The sequence below is a fragment of the Apis dorsata genome, unplaced genomic scaffold, assembly GCF_000469605.1.
Source record: "Apis dorsata unplaced genomic scaffold, Apis dorsata 1.3 scaffold_52, whole genome shotgun sequence".
NCBI lineage: Eukaryota > Metazoa > Arthropoda > Insecta > Hymenoptera > Apidae > Apis > Apis dorsata.
This window is the reverse complement of record NW_006263353.1, coordinates 1,987,544-2,003,757: the sequence shown is the minus strand read 5'-3', so window position 1 is coordinate 2,003,757 and position 16,214 is coordinate 1,987,544. Positions and strand designations below refer to the sequence as shown.

Sequence of the window (16,214 nt, the reverse complement as noted above, 5' to 3'; positions counted from 1 at the left end):
ATTCTCCAATCATATACACATTGTAGGCGACATCTGCCGGTAATTATTGAAACTAATAATACCAAAAATATTTTTAGAGTGTGCTATCTACTTGAAAGTCCGATTAATATTATAGTTCGTGGTTGCGACACCGTGAGAGCCGCGCGGTGGCGACCGCACTCTCAAGTTCGGCAGCGCGCAGCGAGTTGCATCGAAACGCGAGCGAGAAGGTGCCCATATGTATTTCGTCTGGTGCGTCGCCGTCGGCCATTGTCTTTGACATGGAAGCCTATCAAAATGGCAGAAGTCGTGCAGATGTTTTTGTTCCTATATAAATCGAAGTATCGTCGGAAAGGGCAGTGCCGTGAGGTGGTACGAGATCAGTGCGGTGTAATTGCGGTGCCGTGGCCAATACTGTGGGCGGCGCTGATTTGTTGGGTGGTGCACGTAACTGCGGCTGCCTCCTCCTCCTCATCGTCGCTGACGACGGATACGACCTGCGACACGGACAGTTGCGTCAACGGAGACTGTGTCAATGGCACTTGCGTGTGCCACGAGGGTTGGCAGGGTTCGGCGTGTCAATTTTGCGGTGGAAAAGTCAAGTGAGTAAGATAGAATGCGCGAGCATATCTTTCTTATAATATTCGAGTCCCATTTATTTTCGATAGCAATTTCTTATTACATTAATTATAATGTAAATATGTTTTTTTTTTTATAAAGAATCGATAGCAATAATATTCATAAAATTATACGGTTGAAGACACAAATAGGCTAACTGTACATTCTGTCGAACGTGCAACGGTATTGACGGCTTTTTAGGTCGACTTGGTTTCTTAGCAGATTGATTGTCTTTCTTCAAATCTTTTTTTCGAGGAGACATGTAAATAAACTGGAGAGAACGTGCGTATGCGCGCCTTCCTTGAATTTAATTGCTGTATGCGCGTCTCATGGCCTTTCATAAGAAGGGGAATGGGGAGTGTTCGGTCATTGTCTGCGGCTCTGGTTGACAATGAAGACCCAACTAATCAGGACATTGGTAAATCTAACGATACACTGATCGCGGAAATTAGTCGAGTTAACTTTGGTTCGATGCATTTCGCGATTTAATTTGCCAAAGATTAGATTTTATATCGATCGATCGCTACGGTTTTAAACTTGGCAGGGAAATTACGGTTTCCGCCACTGTCAAGGCTGGTTTGCTTTTTCACGCGCGCTTAACGTAATAATCCCCCTCCTTGTTAACGACGACGGAATGTTCATCCAAAACATCGAATTCTGCATTCTAGAATGCTTGTGTAATATTTATTCTAGAATTGCACGTAGGCACTTGAGAACACTCGGCATCCCTGGTGTTGAGCAATTGCGGTGAAATCTAATGCGAATGTCGTTACGGAACTCTCTCTTTGTTGCGTTTTGTATTTTGATTCATTATGTCGAGGTATATAATAAAAAGTTAGTAACAGTCGCTAAGATTTGAACAACGATTATATGTTAAGTTTCTATGAAATGCATTAGAAAAATTATCTTGATTAGTAGTTATCCTTCGTTTTTTATGCATTATTTTACATGCATTATATTTTTCATTAAGAATTTTCATCATCATATCATATTGAGATACATAAGTTGATTGGTAATTAATATTCATAATAAATAAGTAAAATAAAAGAATGATAATGTTGCTTTCCAAAGTCTCATTGATATTGGTTGAATAGTTGATCAACACTTTTGCTAAATATTAATTCCTAAAAATTCATCTACACATGCATAATTATGTTTCATAAATGAATACTATATATTACATTCGCGTGCTTTCATAAACGCATTATATATATTATATATATATATATATTACACATATATAGTAAATATTGATATACTTGTGGAAAGTTTGAAGTCGGATATCTGATCGCTTCGTAGCGATGTTTTAACGACGTAAATTGATCGGACTTAACCTGGATTCAACTAGAGGATGCCGTTTCAAAATTTCATCGTACTCGTGAATAATTGGCGCTGGAAATAACCGCGCCTCCGGGGCCACGTAAACGTGAACTTCTACAGACACGAAACAAAACAGTGAAAAGAAAGGGGGCGTTCTTAACCACGAAAACAACCATGCATGCTCGGTACATCGTTGCATCTATTTATTCATTACTCTATGCTTGTCATGGACTAACGAGATGAAAATGCTGACGATATATCAAATGGTCTATTATCGTTCTAATTTTCTACAAATGTGATCGTAACACATATTTGCAATGTCTTGAAGAATTTATCGTTTCAAATTTATTGCATATCAAGTATTCTTGCGTATATATATGTAACGCATTGGAAAAATCAACTTTTTTTTTAAACGTATTAAAGCATTTTTTGTAATGCTCATTTAAAATATAAACATAGTCCATACAATAGTCAATGAGCAATAATGCGACTATGTTAATTCGTTACTCAGTCCATCTCTTTTCTATTGTAACTCATTTTAATTTGAATTGCGCGCGCTAATTATGAAAGACATGCGTGCTTTTGTTTTGACAGCAGTTCACACTTGTGCGAATGATTAAACACTTATTAAAGATTTTGTTAAACGATCAATAGTTCGTAATGATTTTTCTTAATTAATTTATTGTTAATCAAAAAATTCCTAAACTTTAACTTTGTTGAATGGAATTTTAAAAATTTTTTATATTATTTTGAATTTTTTACATTATCAAATATAGAATATTCATTCAACAAGAATATTTCATTCAGACAAGATTTGATTCATTTTTATCAGTATTAATTAGTTAATATTAATTTCTTCTTTTTTATTATAAATTCTTTTTTTTTGCTTGCAAGAAGAATTCTTTTTTACAAGGTCGCTGTGGTTATTTATAAAAAATTTTTAATTTAAATTTTAAAATTTTTAACATTTCAATGATTATAATACTGATTTTTGAAAAATAGTAATCAAGTGTCTCTTACTGAATGTGAAGATTGATTATTATGGTTAATTATAGAATGTCTTGTTTGGAGGGAGGTTAAGAAACAATATGTTAATACAACTAAACTTCGATCCGCTCTAATCGAAGTATTATCATAATATCTCGTGAAAATAGAACGAATATAGAACATTTCAGGTAACCCGGGTACACGCGTTACAAGAATGCGAAACAACGGCGGTAAACGAGCCGACACGGGAGATTCTTCAAGTGGAAACAAGGGAAGAGAAGGCGGTCTCGAAGGACCGAGGTGAGAAACAAAGTTCCTCGCCGTTTCCTAACAATAGAGAAACGATTTCGGTACAATATCGTGTAATATTGTACATATATAGATAATACCAGATATAAACAGACGATAATATCGTTTTACAGCTCGTAAAAATTTCGTTTTCATTAAAAATTCGTTAGAAAATTCTTTTTTCTTCTATGATTAATAATTCAGGTAATCCACATATAATATTTGATAATTCATAAATATAATTCATATTGAAAATTTATAATTTCCCTTTTAATTTTGTCTTCAGTCTTTATATTGTTGCATATTGCCTAATAAAATTGTTATTTAATATTTGCTAATGTTTTTATTAATATCATTTAATTTATTTCTTACAGAAATCTATGGTTCAATAGTCATAAAAAATTGAACGCTTGAAAAATTGATTGTTAAATTCAATTTCCATTTTTATTTTGGAATCAGTGAATCACATAATTAAACTTAAAAGTGTATTTAATAACTTCTTGAAAATTCAAATCAGAATTGAGCAATATTTAATGAAAATAAATATTAGAGATTATGATTGAAATATATAATTATCAATCACAATTAAGTTGAATTTTTATTTAATTTATATATAATCATAATTAAATTAATTATACAATTGATATTTCGATTAATTATTAAAATTCTTTTTCAGGAATTAATAATCTGAATAAGATATTATTTTATTTTAGATATTTTATTTTAATTAAATTTTGATAAAAAATTGATTAATAATTGAGGATTAATATTTTTACGAATGATTGATGATTCATCATTTGATTAAATCAGTCATGATTTTTGGTAATCAATTTTTTTTAGTCATAAATATTAATCGATCAATCAAAAAAAAAATTTAATGGATTATTAGATTGATATCGAATGTTATTTTTCGTTTTTTTTCTTTTTCTTGATCGAGACAATTTTCCTTAAAGTATAATTCTCTATAATAATTATGAACCCAAACTATATAAAATCTACAAAAAAAGAAATATATCGAACAACACTATCTGATGTTTGCAATTAGCAATTATTTTAATAATCCAAGATATTTCTCACATTTATTCATACAAATAATAAAAGAAAATAAAAATGATGAAATATCGAACGATATAAGAATAATTCTGGATTCTCTTACAAACTTATATATAATAATATTCATTAAATTCCTATAAATAAATGAATTTGTCATGAATGTTCATTAATTCAGAGTATTAAGAGATCCAATTCGCTTGGAATAGTAATTAACACCGAATGGATGTAATTAATCTCGTAATAAGGTATGTTCTAGTACAATCTTATGCATTCATTGGTTATCGATTCAGTTGGCGAAATGAATGATATCAAATTGCAGAGTACAAACAGACTGTTGTGGCTGATGGTAAACGTTATCAACAGTAATTAATACACAGTATAGAAAGATTAGCACGATTATGATAAAACAGTGTTCTGCTCGATAATTATTGACCACAACAATTGGATTCTCTCATTTAGAAACCATAAATAATCTGGTATTTTATAAATTATATATAGATTTAAATACTATTTAAATAGGAATCTAAAATTTATATAAATTTATGAAATTAAATCTGTAAATAGAAGAAGAGAATTTAAAATTAGAAATTATTTTTTTTTTTTATGAAAAGTAATTTTACTTTATTTAAATTTTATTATTCAATATATATATTTTTTCTTTTTCTCAATATCTTAGTGATTATTTTTATCCCTTTTGATTCATTTTGAATCTTTTAAAGTATTATGTTTTTAATAATATTCTGATTACATAATTGATGGTCTTTGATTTTAGAATCATTGAATATGAGATTATGAGAAATAAAAGTGATTATTGCACTTTGAATGTCTGCATTGATAATTATTTCATTTCGAATATGATTATTAAATATTGCGCAACTAAAAAAACTAAATCATGCAACATAGTGTTGCGTATATCTGTTTACAAAAACTTGAATTTATATAATAGGAAACGATATAGAAAATTGATACGTGAGTTTTTTCTTTCTGCAAACGCGAAAGTTATTACTTGCACGCATGTTAAATGAAACAATACCCGTAGGTGGCATTGTGTTTTCAAAATTACTTCGACAAGCAGGCCATGAAGTTTCTCGGTACATTAGAAAAACGATTCGACGTATTAGAAATTTTCTCATGATCCTGTAGCCGTTTCAAACTTCTCCCAGTTCAATCCAGAAGCACAAAGTAGATACCGGTCTATGTTCCAGAGGCCAAGTAATAGCTAGGGAAATTGGAAAGCGTTCTAAATGCCACCCGGTCCATAAACTCCTCCTCCTCCTCTTCGTCCTTTGCATTCGTGCATACGTTTAATCCGGTTGAATATCAAATATTCACGTCAACGTTTATTATATGACAAATACATTGATATGATCTAACATTCTATTCAATATAATACCAGATCAAAATCAATATCTAATTTCAATATTCATATTCAATATTTCAATTCACAATGAACATTTTACCGTTTTAAAATTATTTTTCAAAATTTATCTATAAATATAAATAATTAATTCAAATATTAATTCCTTATAATTTAATATTAATTAATAATTAAAAAAATATATTAATAAAAAATTATTAAATTGTTTACATTACCCCATATAATACTCGTTTTAATTCGATTTGTCTCTTCGATTTCAAATAAGATAATTTCTTCTATAATTTAATCAATATTCAACTTAAAAATTTATAATTTCAAATCGTATTAAAAATATTCATTATTCGGTCTTAATATATACTTTATATTATAATCTGACATCTGATTGAAAGTCCTCCCATTCGCTTTGATTCCAATCTCAATCCATCGAATTTTAAACGGCTCTCGCCACACAGGGTCATCCGTTCGATCTTGTTGAAATGAAGCTACCTGGCGGCGCGTGGACAAAAACCGGCAGGACAACCGGTAAGAATTTCGACTACGTTCCAGTTCCAGATTGGCGTCGATCTAGAAAATGACGTACAAATTTATCCTCAGAATGAAAATTGACGAACTTTTACGTCTTCCACGTCCAACCTTTCGAGAACCGGAGATGCAATCAGTAGCACCGTGCCGGTTTCCCGCTAGGTTTTATCCGTTCTATCCTATCATTGAATTATGAAGGATAAAACTTTATATAATATCTATTGGAATAATATGGAGAAATGATATGGAGAGAGAATCGTGGAAGTTGGATTAAAATTGATTTTTTTTTTTTTTGCAATTGATCATTCGGTGCTCAATTTTCTCTTTCCATTTTGAAAATCACTTAAGATTTTATGTATTGGATTTTTTATTATTGATCTTTATTTCGATTGTTGTTCGATGATCGATTTAATCGTTTTACGAATGTTAGTCCACGTTGATTAAAACGTATTTGTGAATAGTGATCAGGGATCTGATTATATAAATACTATGATTAAATACTTTTTACTTGAAATAAAATTTTTTATAAATAAATTCTAAAACATTATTTTAAATGATTTATTCATCAAGAGTTTGATTATTATTTGAAATAATAATAGAAATTAAATAATAAAGTTATTAATATAAGAAACTTTGAAAAATAATATACTCAGATAAAGCAATAAAAAAGTGGCTCAAAAAAATCATTCCATATTTTTGCATTAAAATCAGATAATCTAAATATTGAATAAATAAATAAAATTATTAAATAAAATAAACAAAATTATCGAAAAATCGAAGTCCAACCGTTTATCGATTCAAGCTAGTATGCAAATACTGAGAAATACTGAATGAAGTTAATGTAATCGTCGAAAGCCACGAAAATAAATATGGCTTATTTGCTCAGTGGCAAATTAACCAGTTATCGCGACCCAAATAAATAATATTTAGTTATTAAAATAAACGAATATTCTAATATTAATTGTAATTTTAACATCGAAAGTGGAATAGAGAACGGTTCTATCATCAGAAGAAATAATCATATCTTCGAAGACAATATCTACATGAATAGCAGACTTATATGAATAATATGGAATGGTAATTAAATTCGCCACGTTTTTTTAGTCGATTGATTACAAATTTAATAGCCAATTATATAGTTATCTAGAAATAAACATTTCGTATAAAAATGTAAACACGTGGAAATTGTTTACGACATTGTTTGATTTAATGTTGATTAATTCGTACTTTACCAATTTTTTTTCGTATAAGAGTTACTTAATTGAATCAATGTCACGATTTCTGTAGGACAGCAAAAAGACCAAGGCTTATTTTATGATAGGATTATAAACTAAATTGATCGATAAGAATTTTAATTATATTGAAGCGTATTTTTGGCTTATCGGTTTTTGGTTTATCTAGATCTATTTAGGTGTTAGGTAATTTTGTATTCTGCTGCAGAATTGCAAGTTAAATTAAATGGTGTAATTTAAATGGAAGATTAGTAAAACGAAGGAAAACAAAATTCTATGCATGCACAAGTGGCATTTTCCTTCATTTCTTTAAATTATAAGATTGTTTGTTTATCTAACAAACATATTTATTAATATAGTTATTTTTCTATGTTAATAACATAGTTAGTTATTGAAAAAATTTTTCATAAATAAAATTAATAAAAAATAATATTTTTCTAAATTATAATATTTATTAAAATATTTATTATAGTTATTTTTATTTAAATTAAAAAGAGAATCATCATAAAAATAAAATTCAATTCTAATATTTATTACATATTTATCATTAATCTTAATAGGTATCTTCAAAGATTGAATTATTAAATTATGCAAATCTCCACTCCTGATGCTTATTACTACTTAATTTATTATTCCAAAGGCGTAATTATATCAGTTTAAAATAAAGAAAAAAAAAAAAAAAGAATCAGAGAAAAGAGAGAGAAAAAAAAGCGAACAAAGTTTCATCGCATAGCATTACACTTCTCCTTAGTACCGTAAGTCTCATAAAAATCCAACCAACCATAGTTCCAGAATCACGCTCTATTTTCTCGTAAATCTCAAGCACTCTTCAGAAGATGTTCTTCGTCTTCTTCTTCTTCTTCTTCTTCTTTCGAGTGGTTCCCTTTATGGTTCGCGCCAATGCTCCATCCTAAATATCCATCGTTGTTCCTTTACCCGTTTTCTCTTCTTTGCCTGTTTTCTTCTCTTAATTTCCATCGTGCCATAAGTTGACGTTGAAATTTGTTTTTACATCCCTTTACGAAGAATCTTGCGCGCGCATCTTTCATTATGAATTCTTCCCGCGCTTCTTAGTCATCTGCCAGTTCAGTAAATTGCATTGGCCCTGCAACAAGCATGGCATTTCGTAGACATTGGAAATTATTCTTTAATTTACGAGTGGTGAACGCAGGTGAACGAACTTTGCCTTTTAACGTTTATTAGCACTATTAGATTTCGAATATTCTAACCTTTTCAAAGATAAATTCAATATCAATAATATGTGAATGATTTATTCATAGTAGTGTATTCGTATATAACTTAAATTGAAAAATTCAATTTTTTTTTTAATAGAAATAAAATCATGGACATAGGACCGCAAAGAATTAAGATATTTATTATATTTAATCAAAAATAGGAAAAAATTGGGTAACTATTAAAAGTAAAGTTTATAAAAATAAATATTAAATTAATATTTATGATTTAATAATCTATTAATAATGATAATATTAGAAATGATAAAAACTTTTCTTCTAATAAAACTTTATTTAAGTTAAATTATAAATATTTTATATTTACTACTATAGATGCATTCAATCATAATAAATTAAATCATTTTTCTTGAATGACTTCTTTATAAAATTATTTTATCATATATATATATATATAATTTCTAAAATGAATGATGCAAAAGATGAAATAGAAAAAAATGTCATGATGATAACATTATAAAATATTTAAAAATACTGACTGATCGCAAAACATTGATGTTTTTGTATATATGTAAATTAGATTATTATTATTATTATTATTAATTAAATTAGAATAGATTGCTTGAAGAAATGGATAATTTAAGATTTGTATTAAATATTTATTAAATGATTGATGAAATATGAAACTTTTTAACGATTACATATTCTAGAAGTTTCTATAAGTCATTTCTTATTATACTGTAAAATTTATTATTGACATTGTATTATAAAAATCAGTATAATGTCAATATCGTGATTTGATTATTAATATCATATGATCATAAATCTATTTCTTTTATTAATAGTAATAAAATTCCTAATATATTAAATAATTGAAAAAATCTTTTACTATAAGTCAGTTAATTAAATTTATAAATTTAATTAACTAATAATATAATAAATATATGATAATATAATTCAATGATTCAATGTTTCTAGAAAAAATTAATAAATAAATAATAATTATGTTAAAATAAAATAAACATAATATTTCTTAGTCTAAAATTCAACCTGACAGGGACACGAGAAATTTAAAAATTCTCTCAAATTACAAATATGATATATGCAAATATTAGATTCATTTGATACAAGAATCTTGATACTTTCTAATATAATATACTAATTCTTAAAATAAATATATTGATTTACAATATTTTATTTTTTAGTTCTATAAAATTTAAGTATGTACGAGATTTCCTCAATGATTCATAATTTATATTCAATTTATACTATCATTCTACTTATTCAAATTATGCAAACATTACATCTTGCTGAATCTTCAAATATACATAACTATTTATATACTATATTTACAAACTTAATTTAAAAAAGAGAACAGTATAAACTCAGCATTCCGATATCTTAAACAACGCATTAAGCCAATTAAATACAAGTCAAACAAAAGAAAAACGTGTCCCTTCTCTTTGTTTTCTTTTGGAGATTGCAATACCATTGAAATTATCTAATTGATGATTAAAGTCAAGAAAAGATAATAAGATCGGTCGATTTCCTCAATTGGTAAACAATGTGTCGAAAGAGAAAAGAGATAGTTTCTTACTTGTATATCCCACGAGAAAAATAGCAAAACGTCCAGATCGTAAATTCTCCATTGTGTCGTTGCATCCCTCGTCGACATTCCCTTACTCTAATTTACCGCGTTTCTTTTAATAGCCATAGAGTCCTTTGCTTCCTCCATCGTTTGGCTTCGCATAAAGGCCGAGCTACGCCGCGCTGTGGCGCGTCGGTCGTCGAACCTCCTCTATGACTCATCCGGCGCCTTCTCGTTATTGAAAAAATATTATTTCGTGCTAATGAGAAACATATACAAATCGTGGAAGCAGATATAGACGAATCTTGTCGTTGTATTAGAATTAATTGTCGTAAATTATGCGACTCGTGTAAATTTTATCGCGTGAAATTTTTTTTTTCATGAGAATTTTTTTCACATTTTGTCTAATTGTTTATGAAGGAAATCTGGAAAATTTAAAAATACAAAAATATAAAAATTTTATATATGAAAAATTTATAAAATATTAAAAATTACAATATTCATAATAATATTCATAATAATATTTGGTCGAAATAAGTCATTTTCTAAAATTCATTTTTTTAATTGTATTAATGAAAATATGAATATGTATATAAATTTATATGTTCATATAAATTGAAGTTTAAAGTAAATTTGAATTTCATTTCATGTTTGCGAATTATTTTATGGAAAAATCGTAGAAAATGAATAACTATAAAAAAATCGAAATCAAAATTTCATTCCAAAATTTTAAAATTTCAAAAATTTTTTATATACATAAAAATTTTTTTAGTTTTATAAATGAATTTTAGAATGATTATTATTAACGCGTAGGTGGATAATCGTATCTGTGAGAAATCGTTGCGCAATTAACGCGAGACGAATTAATTACTGTCGGTGAAGCGAACAATGTTTCCTAAAGATTGCGTTGCGAACAGATTATTGAATACTTGTTTGCAAAGATATTTTAATTATTATGTATTATTATGTAAATCGATAATATTATTAAATTATTTGTATAATTAATTTTTTATAATATCAGATAGATATATTCTGTCTAAATTCATAAATCTAATTGTAAGTATTTTAAACAACAATTTAAAAAGTCAAATAAAATCATGAAATAAAAGAATGTTTCGAAATAATTATTATTTTGCTTTCATCATTGAAAATAAAGTGAAATAATGTATAAGTGAAATAATAATGTAAATATGCAAATTAAAGATAAAAAAGAAATCTCTACTATTGAAAGACAATAATTTATCAATAATTTAAATTGATACGTAAAAAATTAACAGAAACAATAGAATTAATACAATATTAAGTATTAACCTTTTGAAGACTAATGGAATAATAAAATGATGCTCTTTCGCACAAACTGTCGATTTTTAACTTGACATTTTCTTGAATGATAAATGTGTAGATTAAAAAATATTTCTCGCAATAAAATAAGAATCGGCTGAACAATTTTATTGGTCTTGTAAAACTTCATAAAATTTATTAATTATTTCATAAATTTTATATTTTTAGACATAATTAATTATTTTCCTTTTCAATCAATATTACATTAAAATCTTTATCTCTTTTACTTATCAAGAAATATAAAAGTATTGAATAAAAATGAATTTTTCATATTTCTTCTCAGGGTTTTTTTAAATATTTCAAATTTTTATTTGAATATATTTTTTTTTTTAATTAAAGATTCGTCTCTTCGACTATACGATTTTTCATTTTTGTTTTCGATTCGATTTCCAATTCTTTATACAAAAATGTTTTGCACTAAAATAATAATCCTGGTATCTTGCTTGTGACACGTATTACTATTGTAAATCATTGATAAGAATTTTTTTGTAAAACAAAATGTATGCTTACGCATCGATTCTGACACATTTCATATTTTTTTCTTTTCTATCTCCTCTTTTCTTTTTTTTAATACTGTTTTTGCGTTGTGAAAGTCATTATTGTTATTCGTCGAATGTCATTGATGACAATGCGCATCCGTTTTCAGGACGGGATCGTTCACATAAATGCGTTCCCAGTATCAATTTCAACGCACTTTTATGGATAAAGTCGTATGTTTTTCACAACGTCAATAATTCTCTGTCTTTTTCCAATGTCGACGACATTACAAATATCATGCATAATCATAGCCGAGAAAATTTGTTTTAACAGATGCTGCTTTATTCCAATTTTATGTGACTATCATTTTACTTTAGATAGTACTTTATGATTAAATATTTTATTTAAAATAAAAACTTATAAAAATAAAAAAATAAAACTTGAGATATTTTAATTTTAAAAACAAAAATTGTTATTATTAAAAAAGAAATATTAATTTTTAATATTTCTTTCTTAATTTTCTTAAAAGAAAAAAATTTTTAAGTAATTTTTTTCTCTTAAAATTTTCAAAATAAAATAACAATAATTTGAATAAGATTATCTTGGAGAAATTCGGATAAAATTGAGAATTAAATTAAATAAAATATTTGAAACCATATAAATATTACGGTTATTATATTAATATTCAATAAACGAATTATTTATTACAAATATTTCACACTTACTTTCAAAATATCCCTCGATTCACACTCAGGGTTTTAATGAATCGAACGACATGATACATTCACGAAGAGTGAATCGAAACAGGAAGCAGGAAGTCTATCATGGTCACGATTCTTTATTCTTTGAAATTATTATTCTTCAAGTGTAGATCTTTAGTATAATCCATCTTTTTTCAATATCTCTTGCTCAGGTAAATATAGAAATGAATTCGTCACCTGGGGTGTTTGCACGTTTACCTCGTTAAAACTTCTCGCGAAAGTCGTAGGTTTCTTTTCTAATTTTCGACTTCCGGTATCTTTAAGACATTCATTAGTATAAAGCAATATGTTGGGCTGAAAACGAAGAAAGCTAAAAATTTTTTGGTGAATTTTCTAACTTTTTGTTGATTTTATAAAAATTACATTTTATTTTTTAATTAAATGAAATTATAAGATTGTGAATTTAGTATATTTTTTTTTATCATAAATAAATAATTTTTGAAACACTAATGAGATTAGACTGAATAATCAAATAAAAATATATAATTTTTTTTAATATAATAAAAGATAATTTTTTTAAATAAAGAATAAAATAAAAGAAAATTTAATGAAAGAAAACTTTATTATTCTTTGAAATAAAGAATAAATAAAAAATAAAAAGAGAAAATTTTTCTTTTATCCAATCTAGTAATTAATAATATTGATGAATTAAAAAATTACAACTTATAGGTTATAAACATGTTTTTGTATATTTTTAAAATTTTATTTATATTAAATCTTATAACTTCTGAAATCTCATAATTTAATTTAATGTGTAAGATAAGAAAATATATTAATGCAAGTTTCTTCTCTAATCTCAAAAAAAAAAAGAATCAATTTCACTCATATCACAAAATTCTGATTCATATCTCAATATAAGATTAAAATTTTTTTAATTTTCCACATTATCGTATCATAATCTCTAATCAATAAAGAACCATAAAAAGTATCAATTGTTCAATTGTAATTACACTTAATCCTTCATCGATTTAATCTTTTAATCGTGTATAATTCTCTCCTCATGATCTCGATCGTCCATTTATCGCATTCGATTTCACATCGTCTTATTTCGTTTCCATATTCCAATGTTATCGTTATCATGATTGTGGATCATTTGTATAGTCATCATCCTTGGTCTCAAAGAATATCGAAATCGATTGTGCAGATATGAAACTTAAAACGAAATGCATTTATCTTACTTCGAAATTATTTCAACAATAATAAATCGATTATGTTTCATGATTGGTCTTGTTTCATGAAAATCGTTTAGATAATCGATTTCAGAACTGTTCGAGTATCTATTCAAAAGTATAGAATTAGTCGAAAATTGCAATTTCTAGTGTAATTAAATGTTAAATCTCAATAAATTTTAATGAACAATTAACTTAAATAAATAAATTATGTTAAAAAACTTACAATTATTTAATCTCATGGAATAGTGCAATATATAAGTATTAGAATACTGGTGCCATCTTGCGTGATAATTTACTAACTAATAAAAGAATTGATGAGTTGAGTAAATTATAGGTTATAAACACAATTTTATAAATTTTTAAAGTCGAAAAGAGTGATTATTTTTTTTATTAAATAATTTCTTCATTTATCCAAAAATTATAATAAAATTTTGAAAACTTTTTTACTATTTTATTAATAAAATTTTTCATCAATGATAAATTCACAGATAAAATTTTTTCGTCATTAGAGAATTAATCAGGTAAAGATAATTTCAAGTTGACTTTCACTAATAAAATGCTTTATAAACGTATTCGTAAATGTTTTATTAGTCGATTTTCATTTCATTTCAAAGAATTGAAATGATATTAGCTCGCTTTATAAAGTCACTACGAAACCGACCTAGTTTGAAACTTTAAGACAGATGTTGTAGGGTAAAAACCAATGAAACTGCTTGAAAGTACAATAATCCTAGGACATTGTTTTTTTGAGATTAATATTTTTTGGAAACTGTAGCAAAATATAAATTTGTAAATATCATTTAATATAGTTTTTTTTGGAATTGTTAATAATTATTGTTAAATTATTGAAAATTAATTTTATATATCCTAGAAGATTACAGAAATTAATATATTGAAAATGGAATTATATAATTTTTTAAATAAAGTATGTAACAAGTAAAATAGAAAAATAATTTTAAAAATAAATAAATAGTTCTTAAAAATTCACTTATTTAAGTTTAAAATATAGTTTAAAATATCACATCAAATCCTTTAGATAGTATTTAAAGATTAAGTAATTAAATATATATATTATTTAAATATATAATATTTAAATTACTAAATAATTAAATTATATAAAAGGAAAAATTTTTTTCACAGAAATTCTGAGTTCTTAAATCTAAAAAAAAAAAGAAAAGAGAAAAAAGAAAAAGCCATGCATAAACAAGAAAATGGGTCACAGAGAAAATAACAACATCACAGAAAAATCAGGAAAGTACTGGAGAAAATTCTTCAATTAAAAAATTTCAAAATCCAATTGTTTTAACTAAAATTATTATATAAGTATCTATATATTTTTCATATCATTAATAGACTATAGATATTCATGCATTTATGGAAAATTTTAGTATGCAAAAATATACAGAATATATAATATGCAAATATATGTAAAATATTCATAAAATATTATATTTATTATGTAAAATAAATAGTAAAAAATGCACATAATATGCATAAATATATGTTAAATACTCACTATAATATTCCATAGCAAAAAATCTGTATTTAATATAAAATATAGATATATATTATTTATTATTAATAAAATAATTTATTAAATAAAAATTTTCATTTCATTTTATTATTCTATTATATTCAATTTTTTTATTTATCATTATAAGATTTTTAATTAAAAATGTTATATGAATTTAACATCAATAAATTCAAGATTATAATACTAGATTATTAGCGATACTTTGGGAATGTTTAAATTTTTATTCTTTATCACAAATATGAATTTGCATAAATATCTGTATAATATTGATCAAAGATTTGAATTTATCATGGTATATTTTATCAATTCTATCTTTTTATCATTGATATCGGTAATAATCTATCATGCTTTCATCTCGAACAACTATAGAATTGATGAAAGGATTTCGTTATCATTTACAGACTGACGGAGCCGACGGGAAACATCCACGACGGTATCGGGAATTACACGGCGGACGTAAAGTGTTCCTGGCTAATCGAGAGCAGCCCAAACTCCACGATACGGATGCACGTGGAGCAATTCGCAACAGAATGCGGTTGGGATCATATGTACATTTACGACGGTGACAGCGTTGAAGCGCCGTTGCTTGCCGTCTTCTCTGGATTGATGCACAAAGATGGCTACCACATACGTCGCGTTCCGGAAGTGATCGCGCGTTCCGGAAGCGCGCTCCTTCACTTCTACTCGGATGTCGCTTATAACATGAGCGGTTTCAATATTAGCTATAAGATTAATGCCTGTCCCAGCAGGTGAATTTTTACTGTTTGTGAAATT

At 26.5% G+C, this 16,214-nt stretch overlaps 1 protein-coding gene and 3 long non-coding RNA genes across 7 annotated transcripts in view; 1 reads left to right on the top strand and 3 right to left on the bottom strand.

The window, feature by feature from the left end:
* Positions 1 to 131: 131 nt before the first annotated feature.
* LOC102672238 (attractin) overlaps positions 132 to 16,214 on the top strand; it is a 24,146-nt gene continuing 8,063 nt past the window's right edge. For 2 of the 4 annotated variants that reach the window (XM_031515061.1, XM_006609211.2), the window contains exons 1-2: positions 132 to 581; positions 15,842 to 16,189. In XM_031515061.1, the coding sequence (XP_031370921.1) occupies positions 277 to 581; positions 15,842 to 16,189 (653 nt within the window). In that variant the 5' untranslated portion in view covers positions 132 to 276. Of the gene's footprint in view, positions 582 to 3,092; positions 3,205 to 15,046; positions 15,158 to 15,841; positions 16,190 to 16,214 lie in introns of all 4 variants that reach the window. The other 2 variants (XM_031515062.1, XM_031515063.1) reach the window with 2 other exon arrangements.
* Positions 8,128 to 8,726, bottom strand: LOC116186773. Its single transcript, XR_004151784.1, has 2 exons — positions 8,607 to 8,726; positions 8,128 to 8,522 (listed from the first exon to the last, which is right to left on the bottom strand). It is a non-coding gene; the product is annotated as an uncharacterized LOC116186773 (long non-coding RNA).
* On the bottom strand, positions 10,034 to 11,720 carry LOC116186772. The gene is made up of 2 exons (XR_004151783.1): positions 11,467 to 11,720; positions 10,034 to 10,580 (listed from the first exon to the last, which is right to left on the bottom strand). It is a non-coding gene; the product is annotated as an uncharacterized LOC116186772 (long non-coding RNA).
* Positions 12,044 to 14,676, bottom strand: LOC116186774. The gene is made up of 3 exons (XR_004151785.1): positions 14,130 to 14,676; positions 13,685 to 14,011; positions 12,044 to 13,028 (listed from the first exon to the last, which is right to left on the bottom strand). It is a non-coding gene; the product is annotated as an uncharacterized LOC116186774 (long non-coding RNA).